The 23,891-nt window shown below is 47.5% G+C and overlaps 2 protein-coding genes across 2 annotated transcripts; one reads left to right on the forward strand and one right to left on the reverse strand.

The window, feature by feature from the left end:
- The first annotated feature begins 5,513 nt into the window (after window positions 1–5,513).
- On the forward strand, window positions 5,514–7,357 carry LOC127768891 (scopoletin glucosyltransferase-like). Its single transcript, XM_052294561.1, has one exon. The coding sequence runs from the start codon at window positions 5,599–5,601 to the stop codon at window positions 7,087–7,089; it is 1,491 nt and encodes a 496-aa protein (XP_052150521.1). The 5' UTR covers window positions 5,514–5,598; the 3' UTR covers window positions 7,090–7,357.
- Window positions 7,358–8,998: 1,641 nt separating this feature from the next.
- Window positions 8,999–10,753, reverse strand: LOC127782081 (early nodulin-like protein 2). The gene is made up of 2 exons (XM_052309183.1): window positions 10,591–10,753; window positions 8,999–9,489 (listed from the first exon to the last, which is right to left on the reverse strand). Exons 1-2 carry the CDS (start codon window positions 10,751–10,753, stop codon window positions 8,999–9,001), a joined length of 654 nt encoding a protein of 217 aa, XP_052165143.1.
- Between the last annotated feature and the right edge of the window lie 13,138 nt (window positions 10,754–23,891).

Raw genomic sequence — 23,891 nt, forward strand, 5'->3', positions numbered from 1 at the left:
TCGAATCAAAGTGTTCAGCTGTCAAGATCGAGTGAAGTTTGGAACCTATCTTAGCACCTATGCCACCAAAGTGACTTTGAAGAATAGTTAGTAGGGTAGAACGCCGTTGTTTGCTTTGTGCGTAGGTATTGTTGCATTCCCGTCATTGATGTAGTTCAGTGATGAGCGTGTAACTATACTAGGTTGTTTGCATAATCAACTAAAACAATATAATGAACTACACACACCAGATCAGTGGTAACAAGGTTAAGGTCTTAACTTTAGTGTAACCCCTCTCCTTCTATCTTTTCTAATCTGCAACAGATGGTGAACACTCGCGCCAGTGGAAGTGGAAACAATAACAATGAAGAGAACCCAACCCTTGCTCAAGTGCTGGCTCAACAGACCCAATTGATCAACATGTTAGTGCAACAAGTACAGAACCAGCAAGGGAACAACAATGTCAATCCTCCGCCGCCCCAGAACAAGTTAGCTTATTTTCTTCGTGTGAAGCCACCTACCTTCTCTAGCACTACCAACCCCGTGGAAGCAGGTGATTGGCTGCACACTGTTGAGAAGAAGTTGGAATTGCTCCAGTGCACGGATCAGGAGAAAGTTGTTTTCGCTTCACATCAGTTGCAAGGATCTGCTTTAGAATGGTGGGATCACTTCCGGATGAACAGAGCAGAAGGACAACCAATCACTTGGGCGGAGTTCACTGAAGGATTCAGGAAGACACACATACCTGCAGGGGTGGTTGCTTTGAAGAAGCGTGAGTTCCGAGCACTTAAGCAAAAGGATTGTACCGTGACAGAATATCTTCATGAGTTCAATCGTCTAGCTCGCTATGCTCCAGAAGATGTACGTACTGACGAGGAAAGGCAGGAGAAGTTTTTGGAAGGCTTAAAGGATGAGCTGTCAGTTATGTTGATCTCTCATGACTATGAGGATTTTCAGGAGTTAGTTGACAAAGCAATTCGACTAGAAGACAAGAAGAACAGGATGGACAATTGTAAGAGAGGAAGGATAGTTTTCCAGGAGGCACAGGGTAGTAGCCAGAGGCAGCGTATCAAGCCACTCCAAATTGGTGAATCTTCTTCTGCAGGTCAAGGACAGTCGCAACAGTCGAACATCGGTGGTGAGATCAATTCAGAGACTAATGCAAGCAATGAAGTTAACATCGAGCAAGCTACTCAATCAGTACCAGTTCAGCAGAACCAGTCTTAAGACGTTAACAGTAATTGAAGGGAGCAGCAGGTGTGTTTCAACTGTTATGAGCCAGGTCACTTTGTAAAAGAGTGTCCGAAGCCGAAGCGTTAACAGCCACAAGGTCAAGTCAATAACATCATCCTCACAGGAGCAAATGCAGTGCCGGTTACGTCTTCAAGGGATACAGCTCAGCCACCAGTTTCAAAGCAGCAGTAGTTTTCTTTAAAGCCTTAGAATAATTATCGGAGTGATGGAATAAGATAGACTGCAGTTTACCTATGCCCTATTCTTTCTAGCCGTTCCGAATCTCGGGACGAGATTCTTTGTAAGGGGGGTAGATTTGTCACATCCTGATTTTTGTTTTAGGATTTATAAATTATTTAATAAATTATTATTAGAATTTATATTAAATGTTTATTAATTTACAAGTGAAGTTAAATGTGGGAAATAAAATTTCCTAAATATAAAGCATGGATGGATTTAATTTTTATTAAATTCTCCATGGTTAATTATACTCTCTGGAATTTTCTTGGATTTTTCGGAGCTCAATTCCTAATTTTAATCATACAAAGAACATTTCAGTACTTACCCACATATTAAATTAATCATTAAATGGTCTAATTATAATTTTTTAAGTACTTTGAGTGTCCAAGTATTTTCAAGATTTTTCTTGAAATTATTTGAGCATTGGAAGTATTTTTAACAATTCAAAGATCATTTAAGTGATTATTTTAATTGGAAAAGTAATAAAGTTCTCCTCCCTTGTCTTAGGATGAATCGGCCCATTCCTTTCCTTCCTCTCTCTTCTGCCGGCCCAACCCGAGCCTGCATCCTCTCTTCTTCTCTCAGCCAAAGTCCGGTTTTGCTCCCTCTTCTAATCAGGCTGAGAAAAGAAAAGCCCAGCAAGAAGTCTACTTTACCTCCCTATCACTACATTGCGTCTTCAAGCTCCAGCCGCCAGCCGAGCCGAGTCGGCTGCCATGCCGAGCCGCCTTGCCGTGCCGAATCCGTCCCAATCTCTCCCCTTTTCTTCCGTTTTTTTTGAGGGGTTTTTATCCTCTTATCTTCCTCTATCTTTACCCCCAAAAATCGGAGCTAATCGTTTTTGATTTCCCGGATCGATTTCTTGCGGGAGGAGTCCGATCTCTTCAATCCAAGGCTATAAATAGGACCCCCTAGTCCTCCTCTTTCGTTTGCCCCCTCTCCCGTGATCTCCCATGCCTCGTAGCGCCGCCGCCACGTGCTCCACCCCGCCATCGTCGCCGGCCGAGCTCCATCCGTGTCGCGCCGCCGCCTCCGCCGTTGCCGCCGGTCGCCATCACCGCCGTAAGGTGCGCCGAGGTGTGGGCAAGCTCGGCCGCTCCCTCCCCGCTGTCGCCGGTCACCGGAGCCTCGTCGCCGCCGTCGATCGAAGTCGCGCCGCCGCTAGACCCAGTCGCCGGCCGTCGTCGTTCGTCGTTTGGTTCGAGGGTGAGTGCCGTTGGGTTCGTCTCGTCGTCCTCTACGTGTACATGTCCTCCACAGTCGCAGCCAACCATCCAATCTCCGGCGAGGTTGCCATCTGGGTCCGGCCATTGATGAGGTCATCATGACGTCATCATCGTTTTTCTTTTTCCTGTTTTTCTAATAGATTAAATCTTCGGAAATTCATAACTAAATCATCGTAACTCGGATTCGACTGGTTCAAGTTGCTAAATTCATCTAAAATCGAGATCTACATGTACTGTTCATGCTTGTTTTTGTACTGTTTATTTGGTTTTTATTAGTCTTTTTCTTCATTTTGCGTGTTAGCTTGTCGTTTCCGTCATTGCGAAGGTTCGTGCGTGCGTCGGAAGTGTTCAAGAAGATTAATTGAAGACCGATTATTGCAAGGCAAGTCACACAGATCCCAAACATAGTTCCTTTGAGCGTGTTGATCCTATATTTAAATTCTCTATTTATTTCAACTGTGCATTTATTTTCGAATGTCACCGGGTGGTGTGAACCTGTTCATTTGTTATGGCCTGTTTGCATTAATTACTCTATTCCTTGATACCTTGGGTAATAAATTGATTAGTTTGAACCTTATGTATTGGTTTGGTTTAGCTAAATGTTATATATATAATTGCTTAGCCATGCTTAGAAACATTAGCTCACTAATGGGATGAATCATATATACTACATTATTATTTATGGTTATATTTAATGGTAGCTCACGATGGTTAATCGTGTTATGATAATTAATTGGTAATTAAAATATGATTAATGGTGGGTTGTGAGCACATGGTTTTGAAGGTCGTGCTCATGGCAATTAAGGACCGGTTCACGAGCTACTGTTGTGAAACATTTACCGTGCCAACCACAAGCCAGCGTGGGCAACGGCTTTACCTTTTGTATAGCATGGTTCATTACGGGGTGCCAGACTGAGAAGCGGCGAGAAGTCCGTGGGGGTCGCTGGGGAGTCCATGCCTCTGGTTATATTTATAGAGGGGTGATTATGATCCAGGAATGGTGCACTGTGGTGAGTTGTGTTGTGCAGAGGGTATTGTTACAGCCTCTATTAGGGTACTTTCCAGTATCGCGACGCATGGTAGACATGATGTTGAGGCTGTGTCTTGTGGGTACAGTGGTACACCTCTGGCCAGAGTAAAACTATTCGAATAGCCGTGCCCGCGGTCATGGGCGGGTTGAGCAATGTTTTTCGTGATTAGTCTCACACCTCTCACAATAATTATTGATGCTATAACTGGTAATAATTTGCTTAGCTCCTGGTTTGGAGTTAGATCTGTACATCCGGGTATGGTTGTTCAGGATGGTATGGCCTGTGCAGCATGGGTGTGCTGTTCAGTGTTGATTAAATTTCTGATTAATTACTCCACTGTTTTACTTCTCTTAAATGTTTTGCTAAATGCTGCTTTTGCAAATGAGCCTATAGTATGCCATCCTTTGGTATCCTTGTGCACTTGCATGTTTGCTGTGTGGCTTGTTGAGTATGTCATATGCTCACCTTGCAATAATCAATCAACCTCAGTTGAAGAAAAAGGATCCAGAAGTAGAAGATGTTTGGCTTATACCCCAGTTGAGTTGCCTGTGGGAGTGGAGCTGAAGCCATCGCTAGACCGTTATTCCGCTACTGTTGTTTTTCTTTTCTTTTGTAAGTATGTAACGTTATTATTATGATGGATTTGTATATTAAATTGTCATTTTGTGTACCTCGGCTGATTCCTGGACGAGGATTTTATGCTCAAATTAGTTCAGAAATTATTAGTGAATTTCCGGGCGTGACACTATTTTTCATTTTTGAAGTAAAATCATGTGAATAAATAGATAATTTAGTGGTTGCTAGCTGCACAATTGCGCGGGCCACCTAGCTAGAAAGTAAAAAATGAATTCCAACAATAGTTATGTTCGATTTTTATAATCCCAATGATAATAAAGAGTAGGCGGCAGACGGGTCATAGAGGAGAATAGTGGCAGCGTTTGACGGGATTTATAAAAATTATAAAAAAACCCAATGAGACAATAAACTCTAAAAACTATAAAGTCCAATTTTTAAAGGTTCGGGCTTATAAAAAGTAAGAAAATAAACCCCAATGATGATCATGTTTGATTTTAAAATCTCAATGACAATAAAGAAGGCAGCAGCGGGCGAGCCGTAGAGAAGTATAGTGACAAAGTTGCTGACGTTTTGGCGGAACTTTTAGAAAATAAAAAAAATGAACCTAAATGATAATTATATTCGATTTTTAAAATATCAATGACTATAAAGAGAATATTCAGCGGATGGCCGTAGAGGAGTTTAATGGTAGCGTTTGACGAGACTTATAGAAATTATAAAAACAAAACCGAACAGGACAATAAACTCTAAAAGCTATAAGATCTAGTTTTTAAAGGTTTCAAGGAGAATGAATAGAAAAATGATAGATTGAGCAAGCAAATAAAGAAGGATATGACAGAAGTAATGGGCAGCAACTGGTGTGACTTTTAAAAACTATTAAATTAGAAATACGAGGATGGTAAGGTTTGGTCTTTGAAAGTCTTAAGACAACGAGATAACTATTTAATAAATTTTAAGTAAAACATATTATAAATATATAATTTTATATGGGTACTAGCCGTGCAATTGCGCGGGCCACCCCAGCTAGTTATAGATTAATTAGGCTTAAAAATTTTGTCTCACAAATTAGCTCTCATTTATACGATTAGTTTTATTATTAATCTATGTTTAATATTTCGAATTAGTGTCAAACATCCACATAAAATTTAATTTAGTCCTTCATCCAAACACCACCTGAGAGGCTTTATAGTCTCCAATGTGCAGTCCAATCCAACGTGTACCCCGCAGGGTCGCAGAGAACACAAGCTGCCGGTAGATCTAGTAATTCTATGTTGGCCAAAAGATCAGCAGCACGGGCACGCAGCTAGCCAACCATGGCTGTCGGCGAGGGGGAGCAGCAGCCGTTGCACATCCTCTTCTTCCCGTTTATCGCGCACGGCCACCTCATCCCGGTGGCCGACATGGCCGCGCTTTTCGCTGCCCGCGGCGTTCGGTGTACCATCCTCACCACCCCCGTCAACGCCGCCGTCATCCGTTCAGCCGTGGACCGTGCCAACGATGCCTCCCGTGGCACCGGCTCACCGGAGATCAGCATCACGCTCTTCCCCTTCCCCGACGTCGGGCTCCCGCCGGGCGTCGAGAGCGCTCCGGGCATCTCCTCCAAAGCCGAACAAGAGAAGATAGCCGAAGCGTTCCTGCGGTTTCGCGAGCCGTTCGACCGGTTCTTGGCCGAGCACCACACCGACGCCGTCGTGGTCGACAGCTTCTTCCACTGGTCCTCGGACGCCGCCGCGGACCACGGTGTCCCGCGCCTGGCGTTCCTCGGCAGCAGCCTGTTCGCGCGGGCCTGCAGCGACAGCATGCTGCGCCACAACCCGGTGGAGGCCTCCCCCGACGACCCCGACGCCGTCGTGTCCCTGCCGGACCTGCCGCACCGCGTCGAGCTGAGGCGGAGCCAGATGATGGACCCCACGGAGCGGGAGGGCGAGTGGGCCTTCCTCCAGCTCGTGAACGCCGCAGACCAGAGGAGCTTCGGCGAGCTGTTCAACAGCTTCCGCGAGATGGAGCCGGACTACGTCGAGCACTACCACACGAAGCTCGGTCGCCGCGCGTGGCTCCTCGGGCCGGTGGCGCTCGCCGCCGGCAAGGGCATGGCGGAGAGGCAGGACACGGACACCGACTCCGGCCGCCTCTCGCCCGACGAGGAACGCTGCCTGCGGTGGCTCAACGGGAAGGCGGCCGGCTCTGTCGTCTACATCTCCTTCGGCACTCTCGCCCGTCTATTGGCGGCGGAGCTGACGGAGATCGCCCGCGCCCTGCAACTCTCCGGCAAGAACTTCCTGTGGATCATCACCCGCGAGGACACCGACGCATCGGAGTGGATGCCCGACGGCTTCGCCGATCTGATGGCGCGCGGCGAGCGCGGCCTCATCGTCCGGGGCTGGGCGCCGCAGGTGCTCGTCCTGAACCACCCCGCCGTGGGCGGGTTCGTCACGCACTGCGGGTGGAACTCCGTGCTGGAAGCCGTGAGCGCCGGCGTGCCGATGGTGGCCTGGCCGCGTTTCACTGACCAGTTCTACAACGAGAAGCTCATCGTTGAGATACTTAAGGTCGGCGTCGGGGTCGGCGCCAGGGAGTTCGCGTCGTTCATTGACCATCGGAGCCAGGTGATTGCCGGCGAGGTGATCGCGGAAGCCATCGGGAGAGTGATGGGTGAAGGCGAGGAAGGCGAGGCGATGAGGAAAAAGGTGAAGGAGCTCAGCGAGAAGGCGAGGAGCGCGGTGAAGGAGGGCGGCTCTTCCTACGACGATGCTGGACGGCTGTTGGATGAGCTGATGGCTCGCCGGAGCTCCGGCACGTCGTGAGATTGCATCCGGGCGGTCGCCGGTCGATGTTAATAATAATGAATTAATGACCGGACAGCTCTGATGGTTAGTTGGTTACTGAGGCGATTTCATTGTCTTAGGCCTAACAGCATGTATTTTCTCCCGTACAGTACATTTGTCATTTGGTGATGGGCATGTTAATGATGGCTTATATTATACTATACTATACTACCTTAGTATGTACTGTACTATACTACCTCTGAAGCAAATTCTCTAGTACGTTGTGACTTTGAGGACCTCATCTTTTCAATCATGCTTATGTTTATTTGAAAATTTTTGAATTTTCAACTTTAAATTTAGAGCTGATTTTAAGGTTTTTTCATCGAAGTTTATTTTTCAGCCATTGCTTTTAGATCGCTAAGAACACGTATATAAAAGTTTTATTCACAAATTACTTTTCATTTGCAAATATGTTGTTTCGCTTATTCCGTGGCTCCGTGAGTTATTGAGATGTTGACCTACTTTATAGCGGATCCATGTATCACCGTCAGTAAGTAAATTAGAGAATCTCAATCCCACTTTATAATATATGAGAATTTTAATGTTAGACATGACATCTAATAATTTTTCATTGAAAAAACTTAATTTGTCAGCATCGTTTATTTTATTATGATATATTTTATCACTAGAGTTAATTTAAATTAGACTTGCAACTTTGCATATTTACACCAAATTTTCTAATGAGTGGTTAAACTTATATAGAAAAATCAACACATCAATTTTTTAAGAAAACATAATATATAACATTATGTGGACTTTGGATCACTATTTCGCTGTCATGCATCTCAAAATAAATATAACCCGTACTAGTTTGATGATGGACTAGATTATGACGCATCTCTTTAAAACCTTGGTGTTTTTAGTAGACTTCATACCACCTTTTGCTGTAAATTTTCTTTAAAAAAAACACTACCGAACACTTCGTCATACTCTGTACACTATATTTCTAGTAACGTTGTATCCGTAGTGATGGAAAAAATTCCTAAGAGTTTTATTTCAAACATATGACATCACACAAAAGTGGTATGATGTATCACAGTATCAGCTACGTCAAAACTGACAGGCTAGGCAAAAGTTAGGGCGTGTTTAGTTTGTGAAAAGAAAAGTTTTGGATGTCACATCGGATGTTTGACCGGATGTCGAAAAAAGTTTACGGACATGACTGTAGCACTTATGGCTAATCATAGAATAATTAGGCTCAAAAGATTCGTCTCGCAAATTGTATAATTAGTTTTTATTTTTATTTATATTTAATGCTCCATGCATGTGTCAAAAGATTCGATATGACGTCTTTGGGAAAAAAATTAGGAACTAAACCAGGCATTAATGAGCCTTGTGTCTAGGGGTGGACAGGAAGCTCGTGGCTCGTTAGCTCGCTCGGCTCGTGATAAGCTCGGCTCGTCTCGTCTAAATTTCGTAACGAGCCGAGCTGGCTCTAAAGCTCGTTAGAGATAACGAGCCAGCTCCAGCTAGCTCGCGAGCTGCTCGCGAGACTTAACGAGCTTTCATGGAATAAGTTCATCTCAGGCCCCTTAACTTGTCAACAAATCCGATTTTCGTCTTTCAACCAGAAAACCAGATACAACGCGTCCCTCAACTGTCAAAACCAGTGCAAATTAGGTCCCTCGGCGGTTTGAATGGCGGTTTTGGCTGACGTGGCGCTTACGTGGCTAATTTGACTCGGTCTTCATCTGACGTGGCATTGATATGGCGCTTACGTTGCAATTTGATCTGGAAAAAAATAAACCCCGTAGGACCCACATGCCAGTTTCACAGCTAAATTAATAAAAAATTGTAGGGGCCCACGTGGCCCCATGTGTCATTCCCACTCCTGTTCTTCCTCCTCTCTCCCCTTCTCCCCTCTCCTCTCTCCAGGCACGACGGAGAGTCAGCTCCGGGGGGAATCAGCACCACCACCACCATGTGAGAGCGAGAAGGCGGCGGTGGCGCTGGTATTCCCGTGCGGCGGCGTCAGCAGCAATCCCGACGAGTAGCCGGACCCCGGTGTGCGGTATGACCCGCCACTGTCGTCCTCGTCGTCGCTGGCGGGCGACGGCGCACCAGCCGGGGAGTCACGGACCGTCATCCTCTGGCCGGCTTTGCAGTGGCCAGGCGTGCCGCTGATGAAGTAGAAGTTGCCGTTCCGGTCGAGGCGGAACCTGACGTCGGCGCCGTTGTCGAACCGCTGCTCCGGCTTGTCGGCGTTGCAGAGCTTATAGTCGTCGCGCGACACCACCAGCACCGAGTCGTTCTTGGCATGGGGTTTGGGCGGAAGGCGAAGGACCCGGAGCCAGGGCGATGCCGGCGTACGAATGGCAAGAAGTGGCGGTGCTCGAAGGAGGCGTACCCGGACTCCAAGTGTTGGAATTAATAGATGGGCTAAGGCCCATTCGAAGATTAATTCTTTAGAAAATCACAAAAGCCCACCTCATGGGATGGCATGCATGTGGAGTTTAGTACCACCTTGCTTATTCTAGGAGAGGGGGACCTCCTTAAAAGGGAGGATGCCCTCCTAGCCACTTGAAGCATGTGTGGTGGAGAGAAGAGGGGGAACAGAGGAAAATTCGGATTTGTTTTGTTTTGGAAACATTCCGAAAAATCCGGTGTGTGAAAACGGCGTGGAGTCCGGATAAGTTACGCGCGACTTATCCGGTTCGGTTACGCGGAGTGGAGATCGTGCGGGCACCCTGATCAAGCGACCTATCTTTATATAAACCGAGCCGCCGCCTTCACGCAAAATACATGAAATCAATCTAGGGTTTGCCTCCTCCTCTGTGTTGCGCCGTCGCTCGTGGACTACTCCATCCTGCTCGCCAGCGTGCACCGGCGATCGGGAGAGTAGGTCTCCGGAACCGCTGCCTTCGACGTCCTGCACCGGGAGAAGGCGGCAATAAGGTTTTTGGGAAGTGCATCGTGCGACTGCTCCCTGTTCGTCCGCGACGGCTCGCCTTCCTCTCCGCTCGCGTGCTGCGCGCCTTCGTCGACGCTCGCAACCGCGAGTAGTTCCTGCCGAGCAACCGGTCTTTCCGCCACCTCGGTACGTGTTCGACATGTTGCGCACATTTGATCTGTTCTTGTTTTACTGCTTAGTTTACATGTGAAGATCTAATGATGCGTTAATGCTAGTATACATCTGTAATGTCATGATTTATTTATGGAATATATTAAATCATTATATGTCTATATTCTCAACACCAAGTACTGCGAGAAGCACATGCACCGTGGCAAGAACCGTTCAAGAAAGCCTGTGGAAATGTCCTTGGCCACGCCGCCGCCGCCGCCATCGTCGTCCGCCACCTCCGCCGCGTTGAACGCCTCCGCCGGACACGGCCAGTGGCAGTTCAAGCAGCTCGGCAGTCCAAGCAGAGCACCACGCCGTTCTTCCTGGGCCCGGTTATGGCAACACCTGATCTTTCCAAAGAAGACGATGATGAGAAAGAGAGGCGGCAACAGCAACACTGCTTCCTCCTGGGCGTCAACCTCTGGCTGGAGAACCTGGAGGGCCGCGAGTCCACGACCACGCAGCGGCGGTGCAGAAACGTCTCCGCCACTTCTTCGATGAGTGGCCGCATGAGAAGAGCAGCAAGGGCTCCTGGATGGGGCTCGAAGGCGAGATGCAGGTGTCCATGTCGTCCATCGCCATGGCCGCCAACGACCTCCCGATCACCACCACCTCCCGCTATCACAATGGTGTGTACTAACCTTCGTCTCCACTGATCAAAATCGTTTCTTGATTCTTATGGCAAGCCGTGCTGATGATCCAATTTGCTTCCTGTTTGGTCTTGTGCAATCTGCAGACGACAGCGGCAGGTCGTCGTCGACACCGCCGCACGGGAATACCAGCGCCACCGCCGCCACCGCCGCCTTCTCGCCGTCGCATGGTGGTGGTGCTGTTGATTCCCCACCGGAGCTGACTCTCCATCGTGCCTGGAGAGAGGAGAAGGGAGGAGGAGGAAGAAGAATAGTGGGAATGACATGTGGGGCCACATGGGCCCTACCATTTTTTTATTAATTTAGGTGTGAAACTGACATGTGGGTCCCATGTGGTTTATTATTTTTTTAGGATCGAGTTGCCATGTAAGCACCACGTCAATTCCACGTCAGATGAAGACCGAGTCAAATTAGCCACGTAAGCGCCACGTTAGTCAAAACCGCCATCCAAAGCGCCGAGGGACCTAATCTATACTGGTTTTGACAGTTGAGGGATGCGTTGTATCTGGTTTTCCGGTTGAAGGACGAAAATCGGATTCGTTGACAAGTTAAGGGACCTCAGATGAACTTATTCCAGCTTTCATTATAGCCAACAGCCCAACAACAGCAGGCCACAAAGCCCACAAAGCCCATAGACGAATGGCCCATCAGATAAGGACAACCCTAGCTGACCTACCACCACACGAGTCTCGCCCTCCTCTTCCTGTTCGCTCCGCCGCCACCAATCCACCGTCGCTCTGCTGCCGCCAATCCACCTCCGTGCCAGGCACCAGCGCTCTAGCAGTGAGCGTCATGTGCTCGCGCCGCCGCTCATCGCCCACGATTCCATGACGCCACCCCATGCCGCGCCACTCATCATGCACGTCCATGGTCCGCCGCTGGCTGTGTGGTTGCGCCGCCGGCTGCCATGGAGGATCAGGAGCTGCCTCAACCAGATCCCAGAGTAAATGCACGATTTGTTGTTGTTGATCTTGTATTCAGTACTTTAGTTCTTCAATTATTGGTCCAGTTTCAGCACCTCTTTGCACTTACCCTGTGTATCCATTGAAAAAATTGTTTGGTCGGTATTTCAGGGCATTAGCTCACGAGCCAAACGAGCCAGTTCGAGCTTTGCAACGAGCCGAGTCAAGCTAGGTTTTTAGCTCGTTAAGATAACGGGCTCGTTATCTTAATGAGCTCGACCGAGCTGAGCTGGCTCGCTATCCACCCCTACTTGTGTCCACCATTGTTCCAATGCACATTGTTTTCAACTATATATCTACTAATCTAAAGTGTATGGCTGATCCCTAAATTTGTTTATAGTTTCCCGTACTTTTAAAATGCACATTTAAGTCAATCTATTAAAGTGTATCATTCTGATCCAACATTGCCACAACCCATCTGGGATTTTACGTGACGCTAATATGGATACCATCTCCTCTCTCTAGCCATCTTCTTCCTCCTTCCTCCTCTCTCTCCCACTCGGCAAGGGCAACTCTTGCACGGTAGTGAGGATGCAACAGTAGCAAATGATGTCGAGCAGAGGAAGATGTTGGGATACGCGCAGGCTACGATAGCATAAAACAAAATTTTGTAGCGTATAAACCAGGAACCATGCAAGTATTAGATCATAGATCGTTACCCCTCGTGAAGTAGCGCGCGCCACACAACGGAAGAAAGTGCTAATTATATAAGAAGATGAAGGAACCCTCGTGAAGTAGCGCGCGTCGATGTAGAGGAAGTAGTCGATCGCATCGGCTCGACCTTCTCCTCCTCGTGTGTTCTCCTCACATACTCTCACGCCGATCAGCACCACAAAGCAGCAACGCCTCTCCGGTATCCACACGTACAGAGACAGAACGCCACGCGCAGATGTGCTAGCACCCGCGCGCGGCTAGGGTTTTGCTCGGGGAGGGGAGTGGCGGCTAGGGTTTCTCACGTGATGCAATACATCCACCGGTCACACCCCTCACGAATATATAGGATCCATGACTCGGGCCTCCAAGGCCCGTAGGACTCCTATTCAGATCCCTATCAGAATTAAGCTTATATTCGACCTCCATCCTTCCCCTTATTCCGGCCCATTAAGCGTGCGACCCAGTAGGTTCATATACACTCGGCTGTAACCCGAAAACTCCTTTTCGGTTCACGTGTCAATAGCGGTCCCTAGCAGAACGTATTGACCCACCGGGCATACACAAAGATCATATCGGCTGAACCTCTAGTGTATACTAGTATTAACCCCTTTGCCTCACGATATCGATTAAGCTCAAGGCTAGATATGTGCCATCCTCTAATATCTCAATCATTCGCTCGAACCTGTGATAGATTATATAACTTGTGATAGACTCCTCAATCCCCTTTGGCATGGCCATGCACTTCCATAATCTATAACATCGAGGGGCCCAGAGATATCTCTCCATAGGAGGGGCAAATCTCATATTGATTATTTATATCCCACTACATTTTTCATAGCATACTCGAAAACTAATTTTATAACTACCCAATTACGGAGTAGCGTTTAGCAGTCCCTAAGTAAACTACTACACATGTTGGGAACCATGATAATCTCAGATCTAAGGGATTGGGCCCATGTGCTAACGGCCCGGCCCAAGCACATCACGGCTCGACAGGGGTTGAGCCTATGCCGGCCCGGCCCGACTGCCGGGCCGTGCCTGGCCTCCCCCCACCGGCACGTTGGGCCGGCCTGGCACGACCGGGCCAGCATGGCATGATGGGCCGGCAGCCAGGCCCGTCCCACAAAGAAAAGGGAGTAAAAATAGATATATTATATGCCACGGTCCAAAGAATAGGGACGTAAAATAGACTTATTTTAGCTATATATATGTCAGCCCAAAGAGGAGGGAGAGAAAATAGACTTATTTTAGTTATATATTTGTCATAGTCCAAAGAGGAGGGAGGGAAAATAGACTTATTTAAAAAAAGCAGGATGGGCCACCTGAGCCTTCGGGCTAGGCCATGCCGGCCCGATCACTGGTGGGCCGTGCCTAGCTGTGCCTGGGCCGGGCCGTGCCGGGCGGGTCTTATGGCCATCTATAGTCTCCATTGTTTTAGCACGTGCTAATACTTAATATGGCATATTCATGGCCACTGATTTGTATATATGTCATAGTATATACTCCCTCCATTCCAAATTGATCTACATATTTCATATGTACACCAAGACCAAGAAAAACTAATAACTCTCTCATACTATATTTACTCTAGCAACAAACTCTATGCATGCACCATCACCACTATTTCCTAGCCAATAGCAAATCAAGATATTGCATGTGGGTTAGCTATTAGCTAGCTATAAACATATTTTAAAGAGATAAAAGATGATAGAGAAGAACAGCCGGCTACAGATCTGTAGCCAGCTGCAGCACGGACTTCAAGACGCAATGTGTGTATGACAGGTGGGACCATGTATTAATAGTATAGTAAGCAACTATTGTATGAATTGGCTATTAAATTGGCTATAGATGATTTAGAGCTAGTAGTTGGCTATATATTAAACTTGCTCTAACGGAAGCAGTTCCTATCGGTGCTGCTATAATTATGTCGACACATTTTCTTGGTAATCACAGTCAATTTTCAGTTCAATTGATCTCGCTTGAGATTTGTGCGATGATTGAAATACCAGTGCACTGAACATCGTCTTTGCGTGTTGCGTGTGCAGCGTGAAGCCAAAAAATTAAATTTCAATTTACAATGTAAATACATACTAACTATTTATTGTGAAAAATACGACGTCATAAATATAGCTACTCCCATTCCTCTAACATAAAGTTAGAGGACGTAGGTCAGTGATATACGAGGCCCATTCACATGTTAGAGCGACACGTCCCTTCTATATATACATGAGAGGCGTCTCATCGTGTGTGTAACTATTCTTTCTTACATTACATGTAATCGAAAATATTACATGTATTTTGAAACTGTATTAATATTACAAGGACATGTTTTCTAAACCTAAAGGATGAGCGCGGAATATATATTTATTAAGTAATAAGTATACTCAGACCGACAGAACATAACCCTATCCGTATCATTCTCCAGCCAAGCTTTAAACCCTTCTCCATTTCCAGTTTCCTCATGGCCTACTCGTCGTGCGGTACACCATTCTATTTTCTATCCCCTTGCGCCTAGCGACCAGCCATTGCCCATTAGTTCAAAGACATTTTGCTTGTATCTGTTGAATAGTCCCATATTGGTTGTGGAAGGGCAAATAACCTAAGATGTAAGTGAGGGAGCCCCTCACCTCAATGGCTAGCTTTTGGGGTGGGAAAGGCCCTTTACGATCCGACAATTGGTATCAGAGCCTGGCTAGGTTAACATCTCTGGCCTGATGGACACAGTGAAGACCCGATGAACCGTGGGTGCCTACGGGGCCCGTATACCTGATGGACCGTGAGCCGGTGGGGTCCGGATACGGTGAAGGGCAAATGACCTAAGATGTAAGTGGGGGAGTCCCTCACCTCAATTGCTAGCTTTTGGGGTGGGAAATGCCCTTTACGGTCCTACAGTATCTGCTCTTCCTCTCCTGCGAAAATCAAGCACCGAGGTGAGCGCCCTCCACTACATCGCTACGGAGAAAAGAAGGGCGTCATTTTTTTTGAAAGGAGGACAAAAGCTTTGCCTCATATATTAATACAAGGAAAAAATTATACAAAGTATGTACAGGGCCAGTCGGAGAAGACTAGCCCGCAAGAGAGAAGTTCTTTAGGTGATATCTCCCAAAATTCCAAACTCCTGCAGCCTAGCCGCTCCGGCTTAGACCCAAGCTCCGCCTTCCTCTTTGATCTTTGCAAGAATTGAGGCCGGTGTTGAGGCTGTGCTTCGAAAGATCCTTGCATTACGCTCCCCCCAGATCTCCCAGGTGACTAGCATCAGTAGTGTTCGCAGAGGAGCTCTTGGGGTGTTGGGGGATTCGACGACGAGGTTCCACCAATGTTCGATCGAGGGGCAGCCATTCCATTTGTCCATTTGTCCATTTGGAGGTCAGTATGCGTCCATCTCTGAATTTCTGCCCAAATCCTCTTAGTGACTCTACATTTGGCCAGAAGGTGAAGTACTGATTCGTCGATTGTGCGGCAGAGGGGGCAAACCTTTTGATTTCACCAGCCTCTTTTCCCCAATCTGTCAACCATCCATAGCCTATTCTGGGTAGGAAGCCAAGAGAAGAATTTGCATTTCGGCGGTGGCCACGCTTTCTAGATCGATTGGTAGAAAACAGATCTTGCTGCTCCCATGAACTGCAACCTATACGCCGATCTCGCCGAGTATTGCCCATTTGCCGTTAGATTCCATCGGATGGTATCTTGTTCTTCACTCAGGGATCCATTCTTCTAATCATGGACCATAGATGGACATACTGGCGTAGATGATCCGCATCTGTGATGCGGTGAATATCAATATCACGAATCCAGTTGTTATCTTGTATGGCGTCGTGCACAGATCTGGTTTTACTCTTTGAGGCTAAGAAAATGTTGGGGGCAATTTTCCGAGGAGTTTGATTTTCTAGTCATTTTGAATCCAAGAAGCGCGCCATTTTGCCATTCCCGATTGTTATGGTTGTTGCCGCCGAGAAGAGTTCCTTATCTTGTTGATTGCATGGCACTGACATCCCTACCAAATGGCTTGTCTGGTGCCGCCCATTCGTTCCAAAGCCACCTTAACCGCAGAGCGGACGCAAAACGCTGTAGGTCCATTACACCTAGTCCACCAAGGTCTTTTGGCCTACAGACCCTTTTCCAGTTTACTTTACACTTGCCACAAGAGATAGTTTCGCCCCCTGCCCAGAGGAATTTTCTCCTGATCTTGTCGATGTCCTCCAAGGTACCATCAGGAAGTTTTAGAGACGTTAAGTGGTAAATTGGTTGCGCCGTGAGGACCGATTTTGTTAGGCAAACCCTGGCAACTATTGACATTAACCTCCCTTGCCAAGGTGCTAGTCTCGAGCGACACTTGTCTATCAGAGGCTGTATGTGCACCTTTTTCAATCTTCCTACCACGAGGGGTAGTCCGAGGTATTTCATCGGGAAATTTGTTAGTCCTGCTGGGAAGATGCACGTAATACTGGCAAGATCCATGTGGTCACAACGAATGGGGGCAATCTGACTTTTGCTCATGTTTGTTTGAAGGCCCGAAACTCCACCAAAGGCTCGTAGAATTTCCGTTAGGTTCATCATGTCTTGGACACTCGGATTTACAAAGATGGCCGCGTTATCAGCATAAAGAGAGGTTCTAAACCTTGGTGCTCTGCCTCGTAGGGTGGTAAGAAGCCCGAGATCTGTTGCTTTCTCTAGAAGATGATGAAGAGGGTCGATAGCCAGAATATGAAGTAAGGGGGGTAGAGGATCTCCTTGCCTGAGACCTCTACCATGCTTTATGGGCACTCCTGGGCAACTGTTTAGTAGAACCCTTGTTGTTGAAGAGACTAGGAGATTTGTGATCCAATTGGTCCATTTAAAGGTGAACCCTTTCCTTTGTAGGAGGTCAATGAGGTAGTCCCACCTAACGGAATCGAAAGCCTTGGAAATGTCTAGCTTGAGCAAAAGAGTCGGCGTTCTTGTTTGGTGAAATTTCCTTGCTAGATTCCGAACATACATGAAGTTATCATGAATGCTTCTCCTCTTAATGAAAGCACTCTGGGCCTGACTGATTAGGGCTCCCATGTGGGGTTGCAAGCGGAGAGCAAGTACTTTGGAGATCAACTTTCCGATGCCATGAATGAGGCTGATTGGCCTGAAGTCGCCTATCCCTTCAGCCCCTTCCTTTTTTGGAATTAGCACCACGTTAGCAGTGTTCAGGATTTGCAGATTGTTGCTCCGTAACTGGTCAAAGGAGCGAATCACCTGCATGATATCTAAAAGAAGGGCGTCGTGAGTGGCAGGTTTCCGTATTATTTTCTACTTCTATTCTTCTATCATGGTGTACGTTTGCGCCTCCAGTTTTCTTCCAAATAGTGGGAGATCGGTATGCTTTCGTGCATGTCCCAGCCTTCCTTGGACAGAGTATTGCCGTAAGCCGCGGATGTATCATCGCTTCGATTTGATCTATTTGCTGCCCCGGCCTTTGTTTTGTCGCTGTTTGTTCTGAGGAGATGATGTGTCTTCCATGAAGATGAATGGGCCAACAACAGGACGTGCTTGCCATATTCATAGGATCAGATCATCCTAATGTAAACTAGCACTCTGTTTTTCTCTTTCCATCATCTATCTCTCTCCTGCGAGAAAATATCATGTGCTAAGAGTTCTTTGCCATGACAGTGTAAATTTGACACAAGTATACAGTGCCGAACATGCAGAGAATTTCGCTTGTTGAAAACGCAAAAGGTTGATTACACGTATGCTTTTCTTTTCGAAGTATCAACAATTTCAGATTCTGATGTAGGAAGGCGAAGACTATTTGTGATGTATATAGAAAAATGTAGAATGCTTGTTACATAACCAAGTTCAACACCATGCCCAGTCTATAAAAATAGAAAGGAATATCAAGGCTGATGTGATATTAACTATACTTAATCAAATTAACTGCTCCAGCTCATTGATAGTGAAATTTGAAGACCATGTTCAATGCTCATTCCTCTCTGACCTAACTCATACCATCTATTCCTTTTCAAAAATATAAATCTCGACCAAGTCTTTGGCATCAATCTACGTGTATTATCAGTGCAAAAAATATATATTAAGAAGGTAATGGAAGTGAAATACTGAAATATCAATATAATTCCATCTTAAATATGCTAAAAACAGAAGGAGATAATGGCCAGTGAGGACAATACTCCCTATGGTCATAAATATTTGAAATTTAGAATAAGATTACATCAAATGTCAAATGTTTATGACGAGGGGGAGTATGTTGACAGAAAACACGAGGCCTGGGAGATCTGCTTAACTCCAGTGCAGGTCCAAAGCTCACCTTCGGGTGTGCTAGCGTGCCAGTTGGTTTGATTCTGTAACCAACCAGAAGTAGAAGCAAAGAAATCGCGGTTAAATCTATAAATGATAGTCGATCGGCTAAGTGCCGATGACATATTATTTATCTTTGAGCCGATGTCATATGTGTATCGATCGGCAATCTTGAATAAGTAAGAAAGAACTAAATCTACTCGATCGGCTGTAGATGTTAACGATATATACTCCTTATATCGATATATACTCAGCTCAACCCGAAAGTAAGAACTCGTCGAAATAAAACTAAAGCAAAAAGGTGGCGATGCGCCGAAATTGTATTGAACGTGTGTTAAAAGTTACATAGGGCTCGGGTCTATTTATACCCGAGAATTACAAGATATGTCCATAACGGACACGACTACTATCTCTAACAAACTCTAAGATACTATAAGTTTTTGCGGCAGACTTTCGCCCAATCAAATTTCTAAGGAAATTACATAAAACATCCTAATTAATAGATACAATTGCCTCCTCAGGACTCTATCCATGTGCGGCAATCACCTCGAAGCACCTCAATCCAACCCGACATCACACATCAAGTTGTATTGCTAGGATCGGCTACATCGGCTTACCTAGTCCGACTCAGACTCAGCCGATCTTATCGTAGCCGATCTGGACTCCAGCCAATCCCTGCTCTGTTTCCGAACTCGATCTCCGCCTCCGACTTCGCTTCAATCTAATCTTCTTTCCCAATGCTGATATTACCAAATTTGGTTGTTAACACATGCCCCCCAAGTCCGGAACATTTGGTAATGTTTCGGATTTGCTGTAAATTGACTCCGAGCAAGTTTCGCACTTTGCCGTTTTCCGACCATTATTGCCGCGCTTTAAATACTAACCGTCACCCTCGAGAAATCTCACACCGTGACTTCCGTTTTCACCGCTCAAGCGAAACTTTATCCTCTCTCTCTCCGGCGATTCCTCCGACGCAAAAGCGACGCCCGGGCGACTTCATCTCCGGCGAGACCTCCGCCTGCAGCGATGTCGTCTTCCACCAATCCATCTAATGCGCCATCAGCCGAGTATGCTGAGGTAAGTCCCCATTGGCTAGATTCCCTTTCTTAGCAGCAGATCGATTTTCTCCTATCTTACATCGCTCTCTTTCTCTCGGTTGTCTTGGATTTGTAGCATCTCTCCAACCAGGTCGCGATTCCCAGCCTTTCGCACAAAAACCACTATTTTCTCGGCCCAATCGGCAATCTCGACCCCACTGATTTCATCATTGGCGAAACCAACCGGATCCCCTTCAGGCTAGCCAACCCTAACCTGGGTCACTGGAAGAATACCTTCAAGTCTTGGCCATCTCTCGAAAAACCTACACCTGATAAGAGCTGGACCACCTGGTACCAACGCGTATCGGCTAGTAAGAAAGTTCACTGGGATGAGATTGGAATCGGCCAAGCACTTGCTCTCACTATAGCCAATTCTGCTAAGGATGAACCTCTGATGGCTACCGCCACCTACTTCTGGTCGAATACCATCAATGCTTTCTTATTCAACCAAGGGCCAATGACTCCAACTTTAATCAACATCACCATGATTACTGGATTAGATGTGACTTCATCGGCTAACCCCATGAGTATGAAGACCAAGAACCAATTTGACTTCAAGACCAAAAGCATAGGTGGCTGGTCTGGCTATGTGGCGGCATATATAGGCCAAGGATCCGTTACCCCTCGAGAGCATGTAGCTTTCTTGCTTATGTGGCTGGAAAAGTTCCTCTTCTGTGGATCCAGCTGTGGCCCCACAACCAACTGGCAATTTGTAGCCGAAGCCCTAGAATCAAAGAAAGAATTCCCTTTGGGCAAAATCCTTCTCGGCTATCTATATCAAATGTTGAACAATGCATCGGCTAAAATAGCCGTCGGCTCAGTAGTTGGAGCAGGTGGACCATGGTGGCTGCTGCAAACTTGGTTAAACCTGATAGTCATGAAGGTTGTCAATTGTCACGACCGGGAATAACCCAACGGGCGTTCCTTACGTGCGTGTATTATTCCTTGTCCCAGGAGGCAAGGTACACCAGAAGTTGATACAATTCAGAGTTTAATAAGCGGAAGCGTAAATAGTTAATTATTACATGGGCAGCAACGGCCCAGCACACTCAAAGACAACGAAAAAAAAAACAGCGGAAGACTAAGGCGACGACCACAGGCGCTTGACGGCAGGCACGAGCTAGACACCAAAGCCTTCATCATCCAGGGGCTCCTCTTCTGGGTTTGGGAAAAATTGAGCAAGACTGAGTACAACCACCGTACTCAACAAGACACACCCACAAGTGCAGCATAAATGCAAAGGAGTACAATGGAGTTATAGTATAAGGGTTAGGTTTTGCAATAAACAGCATTTAAAAGACCCTTAGTTGCTCAAAGCTAAATTTAAAGCACGATCCTAGAACTATTTAATATTATTAAACAAGGCCGTGAACCCACACGAACCTGCCTTAACCCAAGGCCTACGATGATTCAGACCGAACTGGCAACCCGACCCTAGGTCCCAGCTCGTCCCAAGCCAACCCAGGCCAACCATTCCACATTTTAGTTATTAAGCCGGTTTTAAGAATTAAAAACACTAACTTGGGTACATTGCTAGGCTTGCCCATAACCGAGGGCGCGGCTATTCGAATAGGTTTTACTCTGATCAGAGGTGTACATCTTTACCCACAAGACACGTCTTCCTCACGTGCAACCACGTGCCACATACCACCACGGCATATGGACGGAAGACATGACATAGTTTCCAACCCATCCTAGCCATAGACAAGAGTACCGACCCAACCCACCTACGGCCGGAACCCCCGGGACAGGTAGGCAGGACTGAGCCCCTAGCAGCAGGACACCGGCCCTGTGCCATGACATCTCGACTACCGGGCCGCAGCTCGTGTAGCCTTCATTTGTCCTAGAGATATCCATCGACCCCCGACTTCGTCCATCTCCATCCGTGTACTTTTGTTTATAACCAGACTGAGCCACAAACTAAGCCTTACCCACTAGACATGTGGAAGTACGGTAGTGCTTTGCAACAGAGGCCCGAAGACCGGTCCTTATATGGCCGAGGTGCTACCATCAAAACCATGCACCCCGAGCCCAGCCTAAAACCATTTTGGGGGTTTTGAATAGAGGGGGAGGTGTGCATCCAATTCCACAATAATCCAACCATTCCATGGTGTCCAAGTGATATGAATATTCCCAAAGTCTAGAGTTATAAAACCACCCTATGTTGTCCTATTAAACAGCGAAGCATCTACCTAACTTCATACTGGTGGAACCATGAATAAAATGTCCACTAGTTGGGGTTTTGTTTATCCTAGGGTGAACAAGGTAATAATAATAACAATAACAATAATAAGTTCATAACAAAGGTAAATAGGCATGGCTAAATAAAACAGTGATAACGCGGGAATTTTGAATAAAGCGGTAATGCAATAATTTAAATCAAAATAACTTTATAAACTGGGATTCAATATGTTCAAGGATGATGTGACTTGCCTTGCTCGCTTTCCCAAACGTCGGCTTCAACCTCCACGAAGAGCGGATCTTCCGAAGCTGCAGCGTCTACACGACCAATGGAAAATAAAAGGGCTTTTACTCTAATAAACTTCATATAACAAGCAGGAACAAAGCACAAAAATGGGTTCTTGACTTCTTAAGGAAAAATTAGAGACTTGAACGGTCCAATTCCGAGTTCAAATGGCCAAGTTATGGCCATTTGAAGTTTATATGCTCTTTAAATGAATATTTACGAATTTCTTCATTTAAATTTTAATTTAAAAATATATTTATTGCGTCAGCCGGGAGAGAGGCGCGCGGACCGGGTCCACGGGAGTGGGACCCACGCGGCAGCCTCACGGTCCACGGTGGACCGGGTGCACCCGGCTCACACCGGCCGGCGCCGTGGGCCCCACGCGTCAGCCGCACCCGAGGGTGCGGGCGGCTGACGGCTGGGCCCCACGCGGCAGCCGCTAGGCGCGCCCGGAGGCGGCCACGTCGGCGCGGCCGGCGGGAGGCGGCGCGCCCGCGCCCCTATGGTCGCCGGCGGCGGCCATAGGCATGGCGGAGCGGCGGCCGAGAGAGGGGAGGGAAAGGGGGAAACGAAGCGGCGGTCCATGGCTCTCCCCGGGTCGACGGCGACGACGGAAACGGCAATCGGAGCGGAGGAAGGCGGCGGCGCGGCTCGGGTGGACGGGGTCGACGGCGCTCCGGCGGTCGGCGAGCGAAACGGAGGGGTGGACGAGGTCGGCGAGGATGCGGCGAGGCCGAAGGAGGCGGCGCCGAGGTGGGAGGTGGTCCGGGGCGACGACGGCGGCAGATCGGAGCTCGGCGGCGACGGCGGAGAGAGAGAGCGACGGCGCGAGCTCGATTCCGGCGAGGAGAGAGGGCGGTGAGTGGCGGAAACGGTGGTGGGGAGCTCGGGGAGGGTTTATATAGGGTTTGGAGTGAGAGAGGGCGGCCGGAGGGGAAGGAAACCGGCGCGGGAGGTCCGGCCGCCATCAATGGCGCCGGCGAGATTTGCGGGGGCAAATCCGCCCGTTTGAACGCGAGAGAGAGAGGGAAAAATGGGGGAAAGGGAGAGGGGATCACGGGGAGTGATTCCCCTCATTTTATTGCTTGTGGGGACGGCGGGAGGCGGCGGGATTTGCGGCGCGGCGGCGCTAGGGCGCGGGGAGGCGGCGGGAGCGGCGGGAGGAAGGGGATGACGGGTGGGCCCCACCCGTCAGCGAGGGTGGCGGGCGGGCCCGCCCGTCAGCGGCGCGTACGCGGGGAGGGCCGAGTGGGCCGCGGGGGAGAGTAGAGAGGGGAGGGAGATGGGCCGAATTCGGCCCATTAGAGGGGAGAGGGTGATTTTTAGGGTTTTCTTTTTATAAAACCTTTTTAACTTTGTTTATTTCTTAATAATTATTATTTGTGCTCTGAAAATTCCACTAAAATTTATTTACACATTTTAGGCTTTTAGGAAATATACAAAAATCCTCCAAGCCCTATTTAACTTTTAACTTTGCACATTTTAATTTTTGAAGGCTTTCACAAGCATTTTAATTATTCTAGGCATAATTTAGAGGATGTATTTTAGGGTCGATTTGGGACGCGACATCAATCGGCCCTCTGTAACAGAAGCTGAATTCCCACTGCCAGA

The sequence above is a fragment of the Oryza glaberrima genome, chromosome 1 (genome assembly GCF_000147395.1).
Source record: "Oryza glaberrima chromosome 1, OglaRS2, whole genome shotgun sequence".
Taxonomy (NCBI): domain Eukaryota; kingdom Viridiplantae; phylum Streptophyta; class Magnoliopsida; order Poales; family Poaceae; genus Oryza; species Oryza glaberrima.